The sequence below is a fragment of the Suillus subaureus genome, assembly GCF_016647635.1.
Source record: "Suillus subaureus strain MN1 chromosome Unknown BJ212scaffold_1, whole genome shotgun sequence".
Taxonomy (NCBI): Eukaryota; Fungi; Basidiomycota; class Agaricomycetes; order Boletales; family Suillaceae; genus Suillus; species Suillus subaureus.
Window position 1 is genome coordinate 2,479,101 of NW_024538557.1, and position 22,505 is coordinate 2,501,605.

At 48.9% G+C, this 22,505-nt stretch overlaps 5 protein-coding genes and 1 non-coding gene across 6 annotated transcripts; 2 read left to right on the forward strand and 4 right to left on the reverse strand.

The window, feature by feature from the left end:
- Positions 1–3,119: 3,119 nt before the first annotated feature.
- Positions 3,120–3,401, forward strand: BJ212DRAFT_1222360 (uncharacterized protein; the record flags this gene model as incomplete). Its single annotated transcript, XM_041329404.1, has 1 exon — positions 3,120–3,401. A coding segment is annotated over one exon (282 nt), but the record flags the coding sequence as incomplete, so codon positions are not given.
- A 2,612-nt stretch (positions 3,402–6,013) lies between these two features.
- On the forward strand, positions 6,014–6,798 carry BJ212DRAFT_1313264 (uncharacterized protein). Its single transcript, XM_041334080.1, has 3 exons — positions 6,014–6,246; positions 6,302–6,378; positions 6,432–6,798. The coding sequence occupies exon 3, from the start codon at positions 6,499–6,501 to the stop codon at positions 6,745–6,747; it is 249 nt and encodes an 82-aa protein (XP_041200436.1). The 5' UTR covers positions 6,014–6,246; positions 6,302–6,378; positions 6,432–6,498; the 3' UTR covers positions 6,748–6,798.
- A 1,237-nt stretch (positions 6,799–8,035) lies between these two features.
- BJ212DRAFT_1494811 (uncharacterized protein) lies at positions 8,036–10,840 on the reverse strand (the record flags this gene model as incomplete). The annotated part of the gene is made up of 5 exons (XM_041341521.1): positions 8,036–8,752; positions 8,869–8,947; positions 9,107–9,264; positions 9,549–10,513; positions 10,583–10,840. The coding sequence occupies 5 exons, from the start codon at positions 10,838–10,840 to the stop codon at positions 8,398–8,400; spliced, it is 1,815 nt and encodes a 604-aa protein (XP_041200437.1). The 3' UTR covers positions 8,036–8,397.
- Positions 10,841–14,860: 4,020 nt separating this feature from the next.
- On the reverse strand, positions 14,861–15,909 carry BJ212DRAFT_1313305 (uncharacterized protein; the record flags this gene model as incomplete). Its single annotated transcript, XM_041334081.1, has 5 exons — positions 15,843–15,909; positions 15,757–15,786; positions 15,666–15,694; positions 15,448–15,611; positions 14,861–15,389 (listed from the first exon to the last, which is right to left on the reverse strand). Coding segments are annotated over exons 4-5 (213 nt in total), but the record flags the coding sequence as incomplete, so codon positions are not given.
- A 641-nt stretch (positions 15,910–16,550) lies between these two features.
- BJ212DRAFT_1257879 (WD40-repeat-containing domain protein) lies at positions 16,551–17,111 on the reverse strand (the record flags this gene model as incomplete). The annotated part of the gene is made up of 2 exons (XM_041329897.1): positions 16,551–16,754; positions 16,854–17,111. The coding sequence occupies 2 exons, from the start codon at positions 17,109–17,111 to the stop codon at positions 16,551–16,553; spliced, it is 462 nt and encodes a 153-aa protein (XP_041200439.1).
- Positions 17,112–22,284: 5,173 nt separating this feature from the next.
- BJ212DRAFT_t11 lies at positions 22,285–22,374 on the reverse strand. Its single transcript has one exon. It is a non-coding gene; the product is annotated as a tRNA-Ser (tRNA).
- Positions 22,375–22,505: the final 131 nt, after the last annotated feature.

Genomic DNA, 22,505 nt, shown 5'->3' on the forward strand with positions numbered 1-22,505 from the left:
TCATGGAGATTTATCGGCGGCAGGTACAGATGGGCGAAGAAATGAAACCGATGAGGACGCGAACATGATAAGAAAGGTGTGCCATGCTGGCACAGATAGATGGGCGCAAAGTTTCGGCACATCAGCGTCAAAGGTGAAATGGCTTCCCGACATGATCGTAAAAATCTACGCAGTGGAAGTTTCCTCCTCCCCAAGTCGCTCAGCCTCAGCCTTCACCCCGGAGCCACCTATTCCTGATGACATTGGTCTTGCAGGGACTTGGTTTTTTTGTTTTATTTTACAACCTCATCGATCTCTGTCGGCTGAAATACGGCCCGGGATTGGGGGATCATCTACCACTCGTTACGATCCAGAACATATATCACGGTTCCATTTTCTACTCTACCTACTAATGTACGACTTTCCGCAGCTTTCCCCGCAAATCACCAGTGCCATCGTTTGGATGTCTGACTTCATGCTGTTGTGTGCCGAGTATTGCTCAGCTCCGTTTCTCAGCTTAGTCTTACCCAGAACCCTACCGAGCTTCCTGAAAGCGATGTTCAGTTTTTACTGGGTTTCCTTGATAATTAAATGCCGCAAGCAGTGATCCCATTACAGTGCAATCACAATTTAACAGTAATCGAACATAATTTCATAGGCGATTCGCTGATGATGGCTATTCGAACCATCCGAGCCACCCATTTCAGCCAACCCTTCACTAGAAATGCTATTTCCACCCCCCGTGCACTTTAAACCAGTCGAAGGGCTTGCAGGAACGGCGGACAGGTGGGGGCATGCCTCACACCAGGGCATTTGTAGCTCCAGGGATGCGAAATGGGACACAAGGGGCCCCATTAGACTATGTCCTAAAGAGAGTATCTCTCTCAACGAGTAAAACTGGATACAAAAAAAAAACAAAAACGAAAAAAACCCAATCGAAGCTGGGACCCAAACATATCCTTGGGAACATCTGCGGTTCTTTGTAAGACGACGGACCGATTTTTTGATCTTTTTCCGCGTCTCATCATCCGCAGCACTGCCCACCTCGGTGTTTCTCTCCGTACTTGCTTCAGTGAGTTTTCTTTCTGAGCTCGCTTCAGTAGCTTCATCTTCTGCGTTCTTTCTCTCCCCATCCGCTTCGGCGAGTGTTATCTCTGAGCTCGCTTTGTCGGCTTCATCTTCTGCATTCTCTCTCCCCGCATTTGCTTCAGCGACTTTGATTTCTGAGATCGCTTTTTTGGCTTCATCTTCTGTGGTTTCTCTCGCCCGTGCCTCTGTCGCTGATTGTGTCTCAGCTACATGCTGCTTCTCCTTGGCTTCTTCTTTGGCCAATCCATCAGTTGCGGAGGACGGTAACATGGTTGACATGACTGAAAAGACTCACCAGCGAACCAAGCACGTAAGCTGGCCTTCTGAGCTTTGTCACATTCTTCCATCAGTGATAGGTAGTACTCGAGTGCTTTGATGCTACACGTCCGGAAGAGGACAAAACATTTATACTTCTTTACGGTGTGCCACAACGACTTGAGGTCCCACCCGAAAATCTGCAAAAAACGTGGTTGAGTACACATATCACGTTCAGTCGTGTATTGAACGAACGTACTACAATGAATTCCGCGCAGATAGAAAAGTCCATTGTTTGAAGGGAACAGCTGTTAGCGATTTCGATAGCGGAATCGATGTACTCCATGGCTTTGTCGTGAATGTTGCTTTTCGAGGCAGCGAGTGCCATTTCAGCGTAAAAGTATATCTGATGCGTGAGGCGCAGAACAATCAGTCTCAGATTCAGAACACGAACAACAATTTATACTCGCTTGTACGACTTGACAAGTAAGAAGATCGGCATTGAGAGAAACCTCGGCCATGTTATTAACAGACATAATTGCTTCTTCATGTGCATTTGTATTGAATGTTGCAATAGCCTTACAATCACAATGAAACACGGAGCATGTAAGAAAAATGTAGCCCACCTTGATCAAAAAAAGAAGATGGTGGGTTGCTGAATCTCCAGTCGTCAATCTCAACGCGAGATCAAATGAAATACTCGCTTCCCGAATCTGCCCCATCCCGTAGTGGGCAATGCCCTTAGACATGTAGCCTATCGACGACTTTTGAATGCTAATGGACTATGTCACGATCCAAGTTAGTATATCTGAAGGGGTCTGGTATTAGTCCATAGAACTCACATGAATAGCATCTTTAAGCGCGGACTCCCAATCACGCATGCGTGCATAAATAATTGAACGGTGCCCGAAGCAGACGTAGTTGCTGGTATTTGCCGTTGTTTCTTGTGTGAATATCTCTACAGCCGTAGACAAGTCTCCAGAAATGCACGCAGTACGGGCGGCCGCCGACATGTCGAGGATGACGATCTGCGGTATGCTCGAATTGCGTTATGAGAGTCGATAATGGGAACATGCCTTTTGACTAACTGTCACTTGAGTCTTCGTCTAGAACTCGCGAGATGAGATGACAAAAACATGAGAAATCAACGGGAACATACCAACACCAGTCCCGTCGAGGGTAGTACCCACTGTGATATCTTCCGGTCATCGCCTCCACTGAAGAATGTGACATAAAACGCGCCGGCTGAGACCTCGAGTATGTTGGATTGATTCGGGAACGGCCAGAGGCGGACACTGCTGTCACAAGATGTGGAAGTGATGAGGGCGCTGGACTCATCGACAGCAATGGCGCTGATATTGTCAGTGTGACCACGGAAGGTGTCTATCTCGTTCCAGTTCGATGCATCCCATACTCGAATGGTAGGATCGCGTTTACCGCCCCCTGAGAGAAGGTACGTTCCCTGGAGCGTCCATGTAAGTGTGAAGGTACCACCTGAGTGGCCCCTGAGCGTTTCGATGCGCTGCCTAGTTGCTGAGTTATAAATGCAGATATTGTTCTCTGTGGCAATGGCAAGACGTTCGCCAGATGACGAATACCGAACACAGTGGACAACTGCATCAAGATGGATTGCATCTTCTCTTTCCTTCCACGTAGTTGTACACCAAAACTTCACCACACGGTCACCCGCACTCGCCAAAGTTGTCTCGTCCGCAGAAAAGTCCAGTGATATGTAGACCTCACTGGACTGGTGGGCTGTGATGAGTTGACGAGCGACAGATTCACCAGTTTGGGCAGTGATAGACCCGTTGTGGGGAGTGGCGGACCCATTGTGGGGAGTGGTAGACCCGTTGTGGGGAGTGGTAGACCCGTTGTGGGGGGTGGTGGACCCGTTATGGGCAGTGGTGGACCCGTTGTGGGGGGTGGTGGACCCGTTATGGGCAGTGGTGGACCCGTTGTGGGGGGTGGTGGACCCGTTATGGGCAGTGGTGGACCCGTTGTGGGGGGTGGTGGACCCGTTATGGGCAGTGGTGGACCCGTTGTGGGGGGTGGTGGACCCGTTGTGGGCAGTGGTGGACCCGTTGTGTGCAGTGGTGGACCCGTTGTGTGCAGTGGTGGACCCGTTTTGGGAAGTGGTAGACGCAGTGGACCCGTTTTGGGCAGCGAACTTGGTTTTAGTGAACCCGGCTCCCCGGGCATCATTAATGAGACAAACACCTTCTTCGTTCCAGGGAATGATACCTCCAGTGATATCACAGCTTGCTATGAATTTCCCATTCCGTGATACCGCCAATCCAGACACGTCACTGGGATGTCCTACCAGACGTTTCAATACCTTCTTCGTCGTCAAATCCGACAGATAAAGTGTTTTGTCCTTCCAACTGGTGACCATACGCTGCGTGTTGGGCAACGTTGCAACTACAGAGATGGAATCGTGATGACCTTCGAATGTTTGTGATAGTTGTGTGATGCATGAAGTTGGCTGGTGCACTGGAGTGGGTGGCGACGTGACCGGAGTGAGTTGCGACACCATTTTACTACAAGTCGAGGAAGGCTTGGCAGAGGCATCATGCGCTGAGCTGCAGACTCGTTTTTATATTGTCTCCTCGTTCATTAGACGCTGAACATAAGAGGCCCTTATCATAAGCGAATATGAATAGCCGCACTGGCGCTCACCACTGCTATGCTTTTACCGGTTATGGTCTATTTGTGACCGACTTGGATGACAAGCGTGTCTCTACGATCCGCTGTGGCGGGCTGCTGCTTCTTCTTGGACACAAATATAAAACTCCACGTGTGGGGATAAGAGGGCCATGTCAGGCCGGCTAATAGGTCGGACCGGCCTGACCTGCCCCCAGGCCGTACACATCACCGCCAGCATGTCTAAGAAGGTCTCACGTGGGGGGAAATGAATGCTTCAAGTGAGGCAAGAGGAGATGAAACTGATGAATGAGAACACGAACGTGATAAGAAACGTGTACCATTCTGGCACAGATGGATGGGCGCAAAGCGTCAGGGGTGAAATAGCTTCCTGCAGGTACATGACTTACTAGTATTATATCCGAAAGTAAAAATAAAAAGCTTGAAATGATCCATTACGCCATATCTCCAAAGCCCGCAGTGATGGAATACCAAAAGGCTGTACCTAAGTGGCGTTGAATGTCGTGTCGGAGAATATAAGAACGCACGCTGAAATAGGAGGCAGCCCGAAAAGGAGTAGGCCAGAACTCAAAAAAGACCTCGAGACAGGCGGGAGTTGCGCACTCAAAATCTTGCATATATGGAGGTATCCGATGGGTGCTTTCGAACGAACTCCAACGGGCGATTTAAACCAAACGTGGAGGAGACTTTGTATAAACGCCGAATGCTGACGAGTAACTTGGAACGAACACACGCTCGATGATAACGCAGCTAAGAAGTCTAATGAACTCATGTTCCATGTCAAACTCTCGTTGTATTTGAATACGCAATCGTATCACTAGCCATGAGCCCCCAGTGAATACAACAAGTTGGATTATCGTTAAGATTCTGGTGAGAAAAGAGACATTAAGTGCGTGCAGAATCACAAGAATACGGAGACTCAAACCAATTGATCGGAATGAAAAGCAATGATCTAGGCTATCACTGCGTCTGCCCTCACATGCGCTCCGAAATGTTCGGCACGCTAGCATGACTGGACTTGAGTAAATGATCGTAAAGATCTACGCATGGGGAGTTGTGGTTGGGCAAAACATCGAACCTACGAACTGACAATTAGTGGAGCCTCCTAAGATCTATGCCTACGACAAATGTAAGACTCGGCCCCGTTGCTAGTTTGCTATCACCAGCGAAAGAACTGGTGAGTACTGGTTCACTGTTCCCTTCATATTTGATCACTAAGAACTGTGTCAGAGCCAGAGAAAACATAACACGCTTACCGAAGCGTGCTATGTCGACCGAAACCCATGGCGATATCGAACATTGCGGAAGCTCCACCCCACCGCAGCCCGATCAACCAACTCCGAAGCATGAATTTGAGTGGATTGGGGAGGCCGTCGCAGACGTCGTCTTCTTGCAACAACATCAATATTCTGTTCGATGGCACAGCAGTGGGCAGGTGGAATTGCGAGACAGGACACTTTGTTGGGGAACCATAAGCAGGCGAGGGTGGAATCATGACACACTTGCTAGTACTGCGAAAACGCGAAAATAACCCGATAGGGTTGTTGCAGAGTCAGCATACCGTATGTGAAGAATGGCAAATGTGCGAATCCCTACAGGCTAGCTTGCAATGGCGAACGTCCATACATTACCGAATGACTTCGCGTCAGCAATCCCCGGGCCCATTGTTTCTTCCGAGGAGCTTGGTCTTCATTCAACGAGTAAATTGGAAGGAGAGCTGAGCCTGAGTATTTAGAGGTTTCTCGGTAACGAAAAAGGTGGTGAATGGTACGAGATGAACAGGCAGCTGCCGAACATGTGTTTTGAAGTGTCCATTATCGATCGGCTGGACTAGAGTCTAGTATATCGATATTCAGACTGGAACCTTATCGATGGCTGAAGTGGGTTAATCGGGCAAAGGGTTGCATCTGGAAACCTCGCCGTTGTTGAGAGCAAGCACTGGTGCAGCGATGCTCACGTTACAGTATTTGGAATTCGAAGGACAAGGTTCAGAACGCACGTCTTTATTTGCACATGTTTGGGTCATGTTAGACGCGAACAGTGTACTTACTGCTTGCAGACATCAACTTCACCTTCCTCGACATCGTGGACAATCCAACAACATCGCAGATTCTATCCACCACTGGAATCTCAGTTGCAAAGTTTCGCTACTGCTCAGGTATTGACGTGCCAACGTACGCACCCCGACCATAGCTGTGTACTATGGCGGGCTATATCACATAGAACCCTGAAGGGTTGTTCATGGGCGCATCTGGTCTCAAGGTCTGTCCTGTCCCGTCATATCACTGATCCAATAACGAAAAATTTGAACCGCTAGATTGTCTTTCCGATCCAAGTCCTCTCCGCCATCCATGATTCAAACCCAGTTATTTTATAGAGTTCGAAGTTCGTCAGGTACTTTCCCCTCCAAACTGTTCTATGTACAGACCTACTAACCTCACCCACAGAATAAGTCTCAATTGATGAGCACACCATCATCTCCCTCATCCCAGGATCCGATCTCACCCCCTTCACATGGGGCACCCCAATCTACCCTCCATCTCCTCAACTCCCCGTCAGCCTCCCTCACCATCCTTCCCTACACAGCACCAGATCGAATTGATCGATTTCCGGACGATATCATCATTGGTCATAGAACCTGTTGTAAAGAGCATGGGTAGGACGAAGAGGCTCGTGATCGTGTATCAGGCGGGATTGATGGGTGAGTACTTTTTCGTTCTCTTCCTTCCCTCCTTTCGTTCTCTTCCTTTCTCACTTGTTTAAACGGGTTCTGATGTCATTGATTCATGTAGTGTCCCAGCTGCGTTGTAGTTTATAGTCCAAGATATTCAACGTGCCGGATGCTGTCAGGATTTTGGATGGGATTTTGTTGACGCTTAGTTATTGATGTAAGTACCTGTTTTGCGCTGCTCTTGGTTCTAGCCTCAACTCGCCTACAGAAATAAGTACCTTTACCTGCGCAGTTGACCACCTCAGGTTACGGTCACAGTGCGTTGAAGACTTTGCACTTGAACATCACTGAGACTACTTACTATTTCGTCCCCCGATTCAGACGCCAACATCCGTATTTATTCCTATGGTGTTCATGAGTCTGCGCTTGACCTATGGAATGTGACACCCTATCAACGGTCCTCGACTCTACTAACGAGTATCGACGATCCTCTGGCTCAGCGCACTTCCCTGACAGGAACGGCTATCCCCACCTTTGTGTATGACGAGCTCATGCTGCCAGCCCCGCAATCTGCAAAAGTTGTTGATTTCATCAAATCTTCGCCTAATCATCAGGAGATATCGAAACTTATTAGCCTTACTTAACATGCCACTGATGTTTTTTCTCTTTATCCGCTGCTGGCCAATATTAATATTGGCGTTTTGGTCAAACATTTAACTGAGTTCCAACGTTCCATCGGCTGTCTTCTGTTCTATCACTCGCTAGCTCATACTCAAATAAGCAACCTCTGCGAGATTTGTTCGATGTCTGGTAAGGACGTTCAACGTTTATCAACGCCCCACTGATATCGATGATCTTCTGGCCCAGTATAACGGGGCTTCTGCATGGACCTATATGTTCGGGATGCATTTAAACGAGTCCCGATGTTGATCTATTGCACTGAATTTAACAACATTCGTGAGACAATAATTTTGCGACTTGTAAGTAAGCTCCTGGTACAATAAGATTTGTGCTGTAATGAGCGCATGTAAAGCGACAAGGATCAGAGATGTGTCGTTGGGCAACAGTGACTAAAATGAAGAAATATCACGGCAAACGCATACAATCAACGGATTTCCAAGACAATCCCTCCGCACGAGAGCAGCCTCGAATTCCAGCATTAGCCTCCGTTTACGCCAGCCCTTGATGTCTAGCTCGTCAATGCACTATTTTGCTACAGGATCATATGTAAGCTTGGTTGATAGTGCAGCGAGTGTACCAACGTATGCCGCCGATGTGTTCGTGAGTGTCAATAATTTGAAGTGCGGAGCAACGCTGACCGGAAGGGGATGAGGCAGAGGATATGCTTCATGCTGAGGAAGGACGTATGGTTGGGGGGAAGGTGAATTCCAAAGCGGTATGGGAACCTTGGAGAAGCTGGGTAGTCAAGTGCATGAGCGAGTGGCTGTTGAGGTCGATGATGGTCACATGGTCTTCGGAGGTGCTGTTGCGAGTGGGTGAATCAGTCCGTTCTTATGTTGTGCGTTAGTGACTGTGAAATTCGAAGAATCAACGCCGTCGTAGCTCTTCAGATATTAAATACATTCAAACACGAGCATATATGCGTAGGAGTAAAATGTTCCTGAAACGACAAGAGCGCATATACTCACCTGAGACGTCTCCATGTAACTGACGAATAATCGTTCAACGCGCGCGTCAGTAACAAACCCAGAATATGTAGACGCACCACTTCCACTCGACATTCAGAATGACGGAACAGCGATATGCACAGACGCCTGATCCATCAGGTCCTCGAGATCGTATAGAGGATCGCGAAGCTGAAGCTCAATGACACCATCACATATGTCCTGCAGGGGCATGCTTAAAGGAATAATGATCCTGGATCCGGCACGATGATTGGAGACATGCCTGACGACCTTGACGTATCGCGCGGTCCAGAGAGAGCAACCTGAGACGAGGACTGTTTGGAGTACTTGGAGGGCCATGTGGTCACGTTGGGAATTCTTCGTGGGTGGGCGGGAATTTGAAGAAGACGTGGTCCAGAAACGGATGAGGAAAAGTGAAACTAGGATAATGGCAATGATGATTTCAAGAGTCCTGTAATTTCAAGGATTGTAGGGTTAAACGAGATCGATGGTCAAGTCTTTGATGGCGATGTGCAGAGAATGGATTTGCTGAAAGTGTTGAGAGAGGTGTAGATATGTGTCATGAACTTTGTGGGAAGAGAAAAGGCATGGTTTTCAACCGGTTTTCTGGTTTCCATTCCATCTAGTGCGTCTATATAGCGATGCACTAGCATAAGGAGATGGTCCACTTACGCAAGTCTAATAATAGACGATGTGACAAATTTTCGAAGTAAGACTTCATGCCATCCACCACTGCATTAAAGGCCAAAGCACTCGTACTATACCTGCCTCCAACACTCGAAGCTGCAACTTCAACCAGACGTACTTTTTTCCTTCTTGGCCACGGAGATAATCGCATGGCGCGCCGCAGACGGCTGAAACGCTGACTGCCAACTTGTGCACACCGACGGGGACATGAGAGCTGCACGACTTTCTGCCGCAGAACCAACCCATTTTGTATACAAGTCACCTTCTGCAGTCAAGCTATCAGCCTATCACACAACGAATGCTGTCGAAATTGTGAGTTATTCCTTATAAAAGTACATTTACATTTGTAAGAAGAAAACGAGCATGTTTCAGAGGTTAACTGATCGACGGGACTCGAAGAACAAGAAAAGAACAAAGAAGTGAGTGATCAGTTAGAGGAAATGGGTAAAACAATAGGGATGTAGAGGTGAATGATTTGGTTTTCGCCAGCGTCCTAGTCATCCGAGCCGCCCTATGTATCCAATTCATCCCAGGAAATGCTATGTCCACCCCCCGCGCACTTGAAACCAGTCGAAGTTTGGACCCAAGCATATCCTTGAGGACATTGGCGGTCCTTGGGAAGGCGGCGGACCGCTTCTGCGATCTTTGCCTGCATCTTATCATCCGCGGCGCTACCCACCTCTGTCGCTAGTCGTGTCTCAGCTGCATGCTGCTTCGCCTCGGCTTCTTTGGCCAGTTCATCAGCCGTTGAGGATAGACTATTCGAGCCATCTGAGTCACCCAATGCGGCCAATTCCTCCCAAGAAATCTCATGTCCACCCCCCGTGCACTTGAAACCAGTCGAAGTTTGGACCCACGCATATCCTTGAGGACATTGGCGCTCCTTTGGAAGACGGCGGACCGCTTCTTTGATCTTTGCCTGCATTTTATCATCTGCAGCGCTGCCCACCCCCTTCTCAGCTTCTTGACGTCTCTGAAGCAGACTCCTCCCTTCCTGGTCGTCCACCCAAGTAGCAAAGACATCCATTGAAAGAGAGCGCAGTATCGCTACGGTAGGATATTCCGAGACGTGGACCTGCAAGTACAGACGGCTGCTTTGGACAATGTGAACATTGAGAGGAATGTGTTGGCGATCCACGAAGTGGTTCCACTGGTTCTCCAAGTCATTAGCTTTGATGCCTAGCACGGACGAAAGGCACACAGCGGTAGCACCCCCGCTAGTCTTGTCATCGCGATGGGTGTTTACATCCGTGCTAATCTCTTCTTTCGGTTCCTCTGATTCCATGTTGGCGAGTAGAATATTGGATCGAACGACGCAAGCTAAGTGATCATTCGCTGTGCTATATTTGACTGTATACGAGAGCGACGTGAGCGTTGGGTGGACCACGTCTTCTGGGATGGGGACATCCAACGCGAGTGTCCAGTTGCCGCAATTATTGCTGATGAACTCGGAAATGGGTTGGTTTGAATATGATGCATGGGTGTGAACCAGACTTGGGTCCTTCGGCGGAAAGGTGGCTGATGCCTGATATCGGCAGATGGCGGGATGGTCAGGAATGAGATCATGCAATGTTAAGCGACTGTGGGGACTTACAGAATATTGAGTGACCACGGGGACATCCATGGTGGGTTTGAAATCCACTCTATTGATGCCCAAGGGCTGATCGAGTGCAGTAGTGGGGACTGGGCACGCACGCCCATATTGTTGGACGTAGGCAGTAGGAGGCTGCCAGCTCACTTGTCCTCTCTGCGCTAGCAGTGGATAGTCCACTAGCAGAGACGATGGATAGCGGTGGTTTGGCCTAGAAGAATATGGAAGAATGGTAGACTTAATGAGCAGAGGGCCTTGCATAATTGTCGAGGTGAGGTGGTGTATTAAGATCGTGCAGTACTTGACCTCAGGCTTACAGGGTATTTATGCATTTCAATACGTGGTTCTCGCAATCTTCCGGTCAGGTCACTAGCAAAATCTGCACAGCAGTTATCTGAACTCATTGCGAGTTATCGAACCCCTGAAAAAATCTCCATGAAATTACCTGAGAACGATCGATATTAACGCCCGACTTTACTGATCATACAGCCCATAGGCAATCCCCGCATAATTCAGAACCGCCCACCACAAAAATTGCTTATACTCGAATTTCATCTTCTCACAACTACAAATCTAATACCGGCACAAATCGCAAGCTAGCGATAAACACCATGGCCATGAATAATTTTGAGTTAAAAGAGGTGTTTTCATGGCATTTCACAACGCTTACTTCGATAACCCAATTTCAAGTACCATTGGCCAGCCATGGCTCATATGCATGCGTCCTTACCTGTGACCCGTGTCAAAATATTGGATCCAGAGCACCGGAATCTGCTGCAATTAGAAGGACTTCAAATCGAGGGAAAGGGCGTCCGTTGCTGCGGGGTGGACGATCAAACACTTGATATCACGGTGAGCGCCTGATAGTGCAGGCAAATGACCTGTCATTCTAAAACCAGTGTAGAGGCTTGTAAAATCCCGATGGGGTGGATGACCTTCTCCAATGCATTGCGACAGATCTTGCGTCCAGCGCTGAGCGCTAAGAATGTTTAACCTAGATGACATCCAAGCGCTAGAAGTCGGACTTTGTGAGAGGCGCACGCCAGTCCCCCTATATGACAACTTCTTCGCCACCGGAAATAACTCGTAGATCTTCTCAGGCACGGTAATACCTTTTCCTTATGCGTAGGCGCAGAGTTTATTTGTAGATATGCAGAACTATTGGCACGAATCCTCTGTCAAGCATTCTGCTGCACTTTCTCGGCCCCAGAACTCCCCGGAATTTGGGTAAATTTTACTACCCAATCGACTCGGTGGAGCGTCTGCATATATTAAGTTCAATAAATCGGTATGTTCCCTTTGGTATATCGACCGTGATTAGCATGCGGGACGATTATCATAACTCGAGCCTTGTTTAAAAAGAAAATCCAATTTTATGTTCATTGAGAACAATACTCTATACAGGACAGTACTAACTAGTCTCGGAGCCCCATGTTCCATGGCCTCATTCAAATCCTCAAATGCACTGGTGTAGGGTGTACCCCCACCAGTCTGCCGTTCCCGCATAACTCGAGCTATGGTATCACATCCATCACAGCCAGAAAAAATCAATCAACAAAGTGAGATGCTTCTTTCTGGCATGGCTGTAGTCGCACTGGCGCTCACTACTATGTTTATGATGTGAACACGTTACAGGGAAGCCAATTGAAATGATTCCAACCAGGGGGTCCGCGCGCCAGACAGGATTGAAATTCAAAAGCACACTGTTCGCGTGACTGGCTGTGCGCTATTCCTTCGGCACCCTTGGACGTGGTGATTTGCTCGGCATCGAGCTTCTGTCGCCTGGAACGTTACTATTAGAGATCTGATGATATTTTAGTTTCCTTTGGGATAGGCGCTACAACTTGTACTAGCGTGGTTTGAAATCTGCATCAACATCTGTCATGGAGCGAGTGTTCATTCGAAGTTACTCATCGGCGCTCAGCATTTATTCGAAGTCTCCTCCGTGTAAATTACTCATCGGATACTTCCATAGATCCATCAGCAACTCCCGTGTGCGTCCAGGTCTTTTCTGTGTTCTCACTTGCTTCTTATCGGGTCACCTCCTATTTCAGTGTGCATTTTCATATTCTCTGAAACGAAATTCACCGCCACTTATGTACAGCCTTGTGGTATTCCATCGCGGCGGGCTCTGGGGATATCCCTCAGCGTGCATAACAGGTTTTTTCAAACCTTTTATTTTTACTTTGGGATATAATGCTGAGCTATGAGTCTGAAAGCCATTTCACCGTTGACGCTGATGTGCTGAAATTCTGCGCCCATCTATCTGTGGCAGCATGGTATGCATTTATCATGTTTGTGCTCTATTCAGTTTCATCTCCTCACCCATCCGTACCTGCCGCCACGAATATCCATGAGATTCTGGAAGATAGCACAGGATAGCGCCCAGTGTCAGCAGCCGGTTCGTAGACGCGCTTTTTTATCATTGATGTGTTTGTCATCCAAGTCTCAACGTTGCCTTCTATCTGTGACACGGTTGTATGGATCAAGATTGATGCCTGTAGGCGGTAGTGGGCGGTTCTGATTCTTATGCAGGCTGTGGGTCGCCTTCACGTTAATCGTGTCAATGAAGTCGCCGTGATGACCAGCCGATTGGCATCGGTCTGGATCATGATGCCCGTGACATTTGGGCCCGGTTCTAGTCAGTAAAATGCACTTCAGCATTGCATTGACGTATCCTCCAAACCATATTGTCCAAGAACGCCCTATACAAACGCTGAGCGCTGGATTCTCATCTTTATGGGCAAACCGCACTGTCACCATCTCGCTTCTGTTCCTCCTTTATTCTCTTACCGGTAACCGAGCTGTCATCCAGTCGTGTAATACTCCAAGTTTCTAGAAACCTTCGTCAGCTGTAGACAATTTACAGCGTCAAATAAGATGTATTTAGCAGCAACATGTCTCATCTTATCAATATCACTATGCGTTGGCACAGATTAAGAGATTGCAGATCTGAGACCTGTATGTTGTCCTCTGAATTGTCCTTGCAGATATCTAGCTATCAGTAAAATGAGTGTGACATAGTGGCGGGCTGGACCGCGTGCTCAAAGCTCTTGGAAGATTGGTTCAGTGTCACAGTAGAAAAATAGCGAGCGCGAACGAGAAAAACACCGTGCTCGGTGAACCTACATCCTACGACATTTTAAAACGCACACCATCCGAGCTGTTCAACTGAGTCAGAAAAACTAGGAGACGATGGATGAGCGTATACATAGGTAGATGATCAGTGTGCGGAATTAAGGAACACATGTATTATTCACAAGGACATCGAAATCTGAGATCGTTCATAGACCCTTCTTGACTTCGTCCGTTCCTTCAGGAGGCTCCCATCGAAGAAAAGACACTTTCTGAACCATAAGGGTAGCAACCTCCGAGTGAGCTACCGGTTCCGTGATCGCACAAGAGATGGCTAACATGTCCTAAGAGGTAGATGTATGCAGGTAATACGGCATTCCAGACATCTGTAGTCGTGGTATTAGTTCGTATCCAGAGCAGGGACATCGTTTAATGCGTTCGATCGGGAATGAACGCTGAATGAGACTCATTGCAAACACAGACGAAAAGTCTCACGAATTCGTGCCATTCCATATTAAATTCCAATCGCAGTCGACTACACAATCGTGTCACTCACCACGAGCTAACATTCACGCCCAAAACAACCGCAGGTTGGGCGATCATTCTGATTCTTGTGGGCAAAGAGACATCAACGCAGATTCGCAAGAACAGGAAGAGCCATACCAGTTGATCGGAATGAAGAGCACTGATTTGGGCTATCACTGCGTCTGCCTTCACATGCGCAATGACATGTTCAGCGCGATAGTTTGGGTAAATGATCACAGATATGTATGCAGTAGGCATCGTGGTTTGACAAAACATCAAACCCGCGAATTGACGATTAGCGGTGCCTCATGGAATTTATGACTACGAAAATACAAGGCTCACCTTCATTGTTAGCCTGTGGTACTTGCTAGAGACCGGTGGAAGAACTTATGACCCATACTGGTCGACTGTTCTCATTATGAACTGTGTCAAAGCCGGAGAAAGCATACACTTGCTTGCCATAACAGCGTGCTAAGTCGACCGGATGTTGACCACTGCAAAAGCTCCATCCCCAACTAACCATTCGGGCGGCCCCTCCGAGGCACGAATTTGAGTGGATTGAAAACACCGTTGCGGGTGTTATCTTCTTGCAATAGCATTCATATCTGAGCGATGGCACAGCAATGGGCAGCTGTGGGACAGGACAATAGGTTGAGAACAGACCATGATCATGATCGATGTCCAAGTAGCGCGAGTCTAATAATAGACCTGTAACGCCATCAATCCCGCCGTCCGCGTCAATGCTCGAACCCTCCGTTCATTCTCCTGTGGAAGTTACATATCTGGATGAGATCGACAGGTGAGGCTGTCGTGTTGGCACCCGTAGTCTTGAATATTGAATTCTCCCTCTTACGTGGGAGTCCTATTAATGCACCACCCATTCCTTCGTCTCTTTCGCGTTCGCATTTAGTTCAATGCGCTGTCGAAATGTATTTGTTTTCCTCTTCTGTTTTCACAACTGACGTGGCCTCGTGAAACACACACGCATGCTCTCGACTCCACTTGCAAGCAAAGCCATCTTCTACCTGTACGAAGCCTCCCTCCCATCTGGCCGTCAGTCGCATGGACACCATTTCCATCATAATCTTGGGATCGTCCTCCGTTCCGAAAAATGTGGATTCGGACGTCAGCGACAACGTAACATCCATCCAGCCCAATACCATCGTGGTACCATCAGGTACTGTTTGTGTTCTTAGTGCCACCACTTCGTGTAGGTGTTTGTTCTCAACTGATGGATTCCGACCCTTCTAACTTTATCTTCCAACCAGGACTACCCTCTGGTCCAAGAAGCATCTGAATATTGCACACAAGGCGAACTGTTCCTGCCTTGCGGGCCCGCGGCTCACTAACTGTCAGCTTCACTCTCTCTTCCATCCGCATACGGCATTGTCTGTTCAGTAGTGGTGGAAACGGGGACGCGAGAATTTTGGGGTGAGTTCCCAGCGAACGGCTTGTTACCTCCTCCATATAACCAATGTTCTCGCAGTGCCATTGTGTAGTAGGACAACGTACTATGTAAGTAGTCTTTCACTATTGCTCCCATCCGAAGCGCACAGAGGCTGATGATACCTTCCTAGTGACGAGTATAGCTCGCATTATAGACGAGGGCAAGTCACTCTCGTTGCAGTTTTGCTTCTGAATTTTTACCCTCTATGCGATTTAGATCGGTAACAGCGTTCCATCAGACCAATCGAATATGCCTCTCCCTCTGGCCCCCAGTAACTTATCAAGTCAACTTGATCACAACGCGTTGCTACCCTGCTGACCCAAAATCTTTCTGAAGCAGGTACTGCTAAGCATCATGACGGAAGGCCTGTTTATTTCAAAAGTATGTGCGATGGCGATTGGTCTCATCTTGCGGCTCTATATCCTGCCTTAACTTATAGCATTACAGGAACGAACCTCTAAGCACTAGTCGACACCCAAAACCATCCCTCTCCAACACCAACCTCCACAAGTGGCCTCCTCTGCGGATGAGCTCAATTGCGGCAAGAAGGCAATGAAATCTGACGAGCAAAGAGGATGAAGCTGGATAAGGCCACTGACCCTTGTCGAGTAGGTGGTCCAAGTTCACATTGAGTTCTGACTCACTTTATCCTGCAGGAAGTAAACTAGGAAGTAATTCTAGAGAGCATAGTAGCGACCGGAGGAGTGTGTAAACATAGTGAATGAAATCTTCATGCAGCCCTAAACTGCTTGGCGAGAAAAAGCCCATTAAGTAGTACAATGGAACGAATAGAGCGCAAGAAGGTAAACATGTATATTGTATGAAATCTGTAGGAAGTGCATAGATCTTCAGTTGATTAACATAAGCACCGCACGTCCAAGGAACGGCTGACAGATACCACCAAGAACGCATAGCAACCTACTACTATCCTCGACACATGTGCCAGGATGTACCGTGTGCGAGATAGCGTAAATCAAACTGTGAGGCATGATTTGGTATCACGAGGGTGTTGCCGGGTACATATGTCAGCGGGTGTAAAATGGGTGAGATCCAGAGAAGAAGCCGTCCTTCAGGACTTACAGCCCATCCGTCCTCGTTCACGGTGACAGAGACTGGGTTTGAAGAATCCTGGAGAAAGGAGGAGGAGGAATGGAGGGCGTGAATTGGGTTGGATGAAAAATATATTGCACGTGCTTCAAATGGTTGGTGCCGGTTTAGAAAGTCTACATCCCACACCCGGATGGTCTTGTCTTCTGAGCCAGACACGATGTGTTTGCCATCAGGCGAGATTGCGACAGACAGAACACGTCCGGTGTGCCCTCGGAAAGGGGCACCTACTCCCTCGCCAGTCTTCATGTCCCACACCCGAACGGTCTGGTCATCCGAGCCAGACACGATGCGGTTACCATCCGAGGAAATCGCGACAGTGTTAACGTAGCCAGTGTGGCCTTGGAGAGGGGCATACAATGACTCGCCAGTCCCCATATCCCATACACGGATAGTTGTGTCGTCTGAGCCAGATATAATGCGACATACATCCGGCGAGATTGCAACAGAACGGACATAGTCAGTGTGGCCTTTGAGAGCGGCACTCAATGCTTTGCCAGTCCCAATATCCCACACCCGAACTGTCTTGTCATTCGAACCAGACACTATGCGATTTCCATCTGATGAAATTGCGACACACCGAACCCAGCGAGAGTGGCCACTGACAGGACATGCCTCGCCAGTCTTAATATCCCACACCCGGATGGTCTCGTCGTCTGAACCAGACACGATACGGTTTCTGTCCGGCGATATTGCGACAGACCGAACATAGTCAGTATGACCTTCGAGGCTAACACCGGATGGCTCCCCAGTTTCCGCATTCCACATGCGGATAGTCCAGTCTACTGAACCAGACACAATGCCCTTCCCGTCCGACGAGATTGCGACTGACAGAACAGGTCCAGTGTGCTCTTGGAGAGGGGCAAGTAATGCCTTGCCAGTCTCTATATCCCACACCCGAACTGTCTCGTCATCTGAACCGGACACGATGCGATGTCCATCTGGCGAGATTGCAACAGAGTTAACGGAGTCCGTGTGGCTTTGGAGGGCGGCAACCGATGCCTTGCCTGTGATGGTGTCGGCATCCCACACCCGAATCGTCTTGTCGTCTGAACCAGAGAATATGCGACTTCCATCCGACGAGATTGCGACAGACCGAATCCAGTCAGTGTGACCTTGCAGAGCGGCACCCAATGCCTCGCCACTCTCCATATCCCACACCCGAATCGTCATGTCGCCTGAACCAGAGACTATGCATTTCCCATCCTGCGAGATTGCAACAGAATCAACACTCTCTGTGTGACTTCTTAGAGGGGCACCCAATGCCTTGCCACTCTCCATATCCCACACCCGAATCGTCATGTCGCCTGAACCAGAGACTATGCATTTCCCATCCTGCGAGATTGCGACAGAATTAACACCCTCGGTATGACTTCTTAGAGGGGCGCCCAATGCCTTGCCAGTCTCCATATCCCACACCTGAATTGTCTTGTCGACCGATCCAGACACGGCGCGTTTCCCATCCGGTGAAACTGCGACAGACCGAACAGTGCTATCGTGGCCTCGAAGAGGGGATCCTAATGCCTCGCCAGTCTCCATGTCCCACACCCGAACTGTCTTGTCGTCCGATCCAGACACGACGCGTTTCCCATCCGGTGAAACTGCGACAGACCGAACACAGCCACCATGACCCTGAAGTGGGGATCCCAATGCCTCGCCAGTCTTCGCATCCCACACCCGCACTGTTTTGTCGTGTGAGCCCGAAACGATGCGATGCCCATCCAGTGAGAATGCGACAGACATAACATAGCCAGTGTGGCCCTGAAGAGGGGTACACAATGCCTCGCCAGTCTCCATATCCCGCACCAGGATTGTTCCGTCATCTAAACCACATGCAATGCGTTTTCCGTCTGATGACAGTGCAACCGAGTTGAGCCTGTTGTTTGCATGGATTATCTTTTCCATCTGAGGCCAATTTTCGACATGGCCAGCAACAATGCGAGGGGTGCAAGGAAACTTTGAGGCGAACTTGCGAAACATTCTCGACCGCGTTGGAGCGAACGGCAGAGCGGACAGGTATAAATGGGGAGTGCTGCGTAAAATGGTGGTTGCGAAAGTTCGGACGAAACGCAGTGTATCCCTGGTAGCATCACTAACATGCGTGAACTCGGCATGGCCCTACAACCACCCCACTACTCGTAAGAATTCGTTGGCCAAAGAACGAGTTTGAGCTACGCACCGAAAACCAACCTGCGATAGATAAGAGGGTTGCTACCGAGCCACCGAGGCTTTTCATCAGAGCCATTGCTTCCAACCACCAAAGAAGGCGCTCTCCATCGAAGAAAGCTTCAACTTCCTTGGCGAGCGATGATTCGAAGGACAAGGATGCCACATGAGTCCCCCAGAAGCGACATGAGTATGAGAGCTCCACCGAAATGGACTTCTTCACTCGTTCTGCGAAATCGGGGACGGCTGAATTTGGCAAGTATGAGCTCTCCAAGGAGCAGATGTTGAACCGAAGCCCGCGCTCCGAGTCCATGACCCGAAGCGAAGCGAAGGCAAGATCTCTCTGTACTAGTGAAGCATCAACGAAGAAATCATGGCTCCGTGATTCGTCTGTGAGAAAGTCGTAGAATGATGCGTGAAGGGGACGTATGGGAGTATGAGAGTCTGAGGTGCCGGTCAAAAGCGAGCCCAGTGGCCCAATCACCCGGTCCATTTGGTAATCGCAAGTCCATTCGGGAAAATGCAGTCGCATCACGATCAATGCAGATATGGGAAGTGGTTCCAACGATGCAAGAATTTGGCCCATCACAGAGCGGAATATGGGAATCCCTTCCTCGCGCTCGTCCTCTGGCATGATATCTGCCAAAACGCGTTTATACATATCATCCAACAGACGTGTTCCTTTTGCAGATATTCCAGCAACCACAGCGTTGAACCGACCCTTTGGATCCATGCCGACTCTGTTAGTGCCCTTGATATACTCGCAGGTGAGACGAGCCCATTCAAAGAGCCCATCAGATTTCAGAGCGAGCGCCTTGAAGTGCGCATTGTCGAAGATGTGGCGCAGGTCTTCCAGCTTATGGGAGATATAAAGCTGAATGTCGAGTTCTGTGGACGCAGATGAGACGTCATCCAGGGAAATATGGCGAACGTGCGGCACAGCGTGCAGAGTGCTGTGAATATCTTCGAGTGGACGGGAAGTGAGGAGAATGCGGAAGTTAACTGGGAGTTCAGCTAGTTGTGGGGTGGAAGTGTTCAGTTTGCCAGCGAGCAGACGAAGAATCTGTTCCCGGGAATTAGCTTCACCACTCTCATCCAATGCCTCAATGACAATCAGGACGGGTGCAGAGATGGCTTTTGAGGCTATGCTTGTCGGTCCGACGATTAATTCCTGCCATTGTTTTGTGATATCGAGAGTGCGCTTGAGTCCACTGTGATCACGAACTACTTGCGCCAAGGCTCGCCGCACGATAGGGTTGCAGTCCGCCAATTCGCTTGCTATGGTCGTGAATATTTTGTCCTGACGGCGATCCGCTTGCCGAGTACGATCAAAGCAGAAGCATGAGCCAAGACCACCCTTTTCGATATACCAGTTGGCTATTGTATGAGCAACAGCTGATTTACCCTTGCCTGCTGTGCCGGACAACCATAAGACGCGTGGAGCACCCTCCTCGGTGCTGCTGATCCAATTCTGAATATCCTTCAGAAGGTCTTGCCGAGTATTTGGCAAACAACATTTGGATGCATTCAATCCAGCGCCCGTTGCGTATTCCATGCCTACAAGGTCCAAGCTCTCAGCTATACCAGGGGGCGCGGAATGTCAGATAAGGCTCAAAAAGACCTAAAAACCAACTCTTACACATATGGTGGGCGATCACAACGGTGTCCCGAGCCGCCCGGTCCCGGAATTGCCGCATGAGGCTGTCGAGGATATTGTTGTAGCTCTCGATTGTGGCGTCCGTTTCGTCGAAAACGTGCTTGCCAAGTCTTATCCCTATACAAACAGGCAAGATTGAGTCTTTGGGCAGGAAGCAGTAAGATCATCTCACAGGCGCTCTTCGTCTCAGAGTAATGACTGATAAAATCAGTGCACACCAGCGTCTGCTGCGCTATCTTCCCATATACCACTAGCATAGATTCAATTTTGGCCAACTCCTCCGTTTCTGTGATGAAGGCATAGACTTCAGATATCTTTGAGAGCAGACTAGAAACAGCGACGTCACGGTCTGCCTGATTGAGAATCATCTGTTACCCAAACTTTGTCAACCTTAGACGGCGACGATTGAAAAGGAAACCTACTTTGGATGCGCAAGTGAAGATACTCAGTGCCACCTTCGCGTACGGATGGATCTGCATATGAACGTCAGTCACGTACTGAAGAGAGAAGGATGGCTGTACATTTGCGATCTCGTTGGCAACGGAGTTGAACACCTTCAAAGGTCTGAGCAACACGGAGAATGTGTCGACAGTATCAGCAACAGATTGTAGGTTGTCGGCCGCTGAAGAAGTATTTTGAATTATTGCTGGAACCGGGCCGATGCCTGCGAGATCTTTGGTAGCATTATCGATCCTTTCGTTCACCATCTTCGGGTCGAGATGTTCAACCTGAGTATAGACGTCAGCCATTGTCAAAAGAGACGGATGGAGTATCTCGAACTTTGTTAGTCGAACTGACTTCTACAATCCCTGGATTGGAAGACTGCTCGAGATTCGGTTCGTGAGTGGAAGCGCTGAGAACCTGCGAAAGCGATTAGTAGCAATCATAGCACACGGAGCACATTCAGAGTTAAGATTCCACATACTTCAGTTGGCTGAGCAGGTTGGATGCCCTGTAGGCTGGAACTTGCAGCCACGGGTTCAGGGTCGGGAGACTGTCGAGCGCTTCGAGCGAAGCGCTTGGTCACCTTGCCGAATAACTTGGGAGCAACCCAGAAAATCGTCCACGAGACTCATTCCTCGAAGGCAAGAGAGGGGGCGACTGTAATCATTAGAACCAATGCATAATTGTAAAGACGAAACTCCCTACATCTTGACTGGATGGCCTCCTGCCTCTCTCCCCTACCAAATGGGGGTCTGAACGACTTGGCTTCAACCACCTCCCGCGCTTTTTCCGAGGTGGATTTTCATTCATCGAGTAAGTGGGAAGGGTAACTGAGTTAAAAGGTTTCTTGGTGCAAATGGAACGAGGAGTGTGGTGGGTGGCACGAAAGACAGACAGGCGCCTGCCTCATGTCTGCAATGGGGATTATTTAAATAGATGCGGTTGGAAGCGCCCATTATCGATTGGCTGGGCTATCATTCATGCTGGAACGTTATCGATCCAGAAGGCTGAGGTAAGTTGATCAGTGTAGATACTGGTGCAGGGGTGTTGCCAGTAGTTATTGGAAGGACATTATGTAAAGCGACAGGATCCGGTATGATGATTGAGGCATGCTTGATGTAGCGCGCGGGTCAGAGAGGGCAACTTCGGATGAGTGGAGGAGTCGGACCATGCGGGCTCGTTGGGCCCGACTCGGGAGTTGGACTTGGTCCAAAAACGGATAACGACACTTTATCTTGGTCAGAGGTGCAGAGATGGAAAGTGCTGGATATCTGCATCCAAAAACGACACCAGCAGGATTTGAACCTGCGCACGGAAACCGTAAGAGATATCACGCATTCGAATCTCTCGCCTTAACCACTCGGCCATAGTGCCCCCCCCGTTTTGCCGGCTGTGCGCCGACATAGCAAGTTTGCATTCTTACCCCGCAAAGCTCTTGCAACCGCAACGGATTCAGTTACAAATGTAGACGCTAACAATGGTAGTGACAACATAACCTCGTCCGT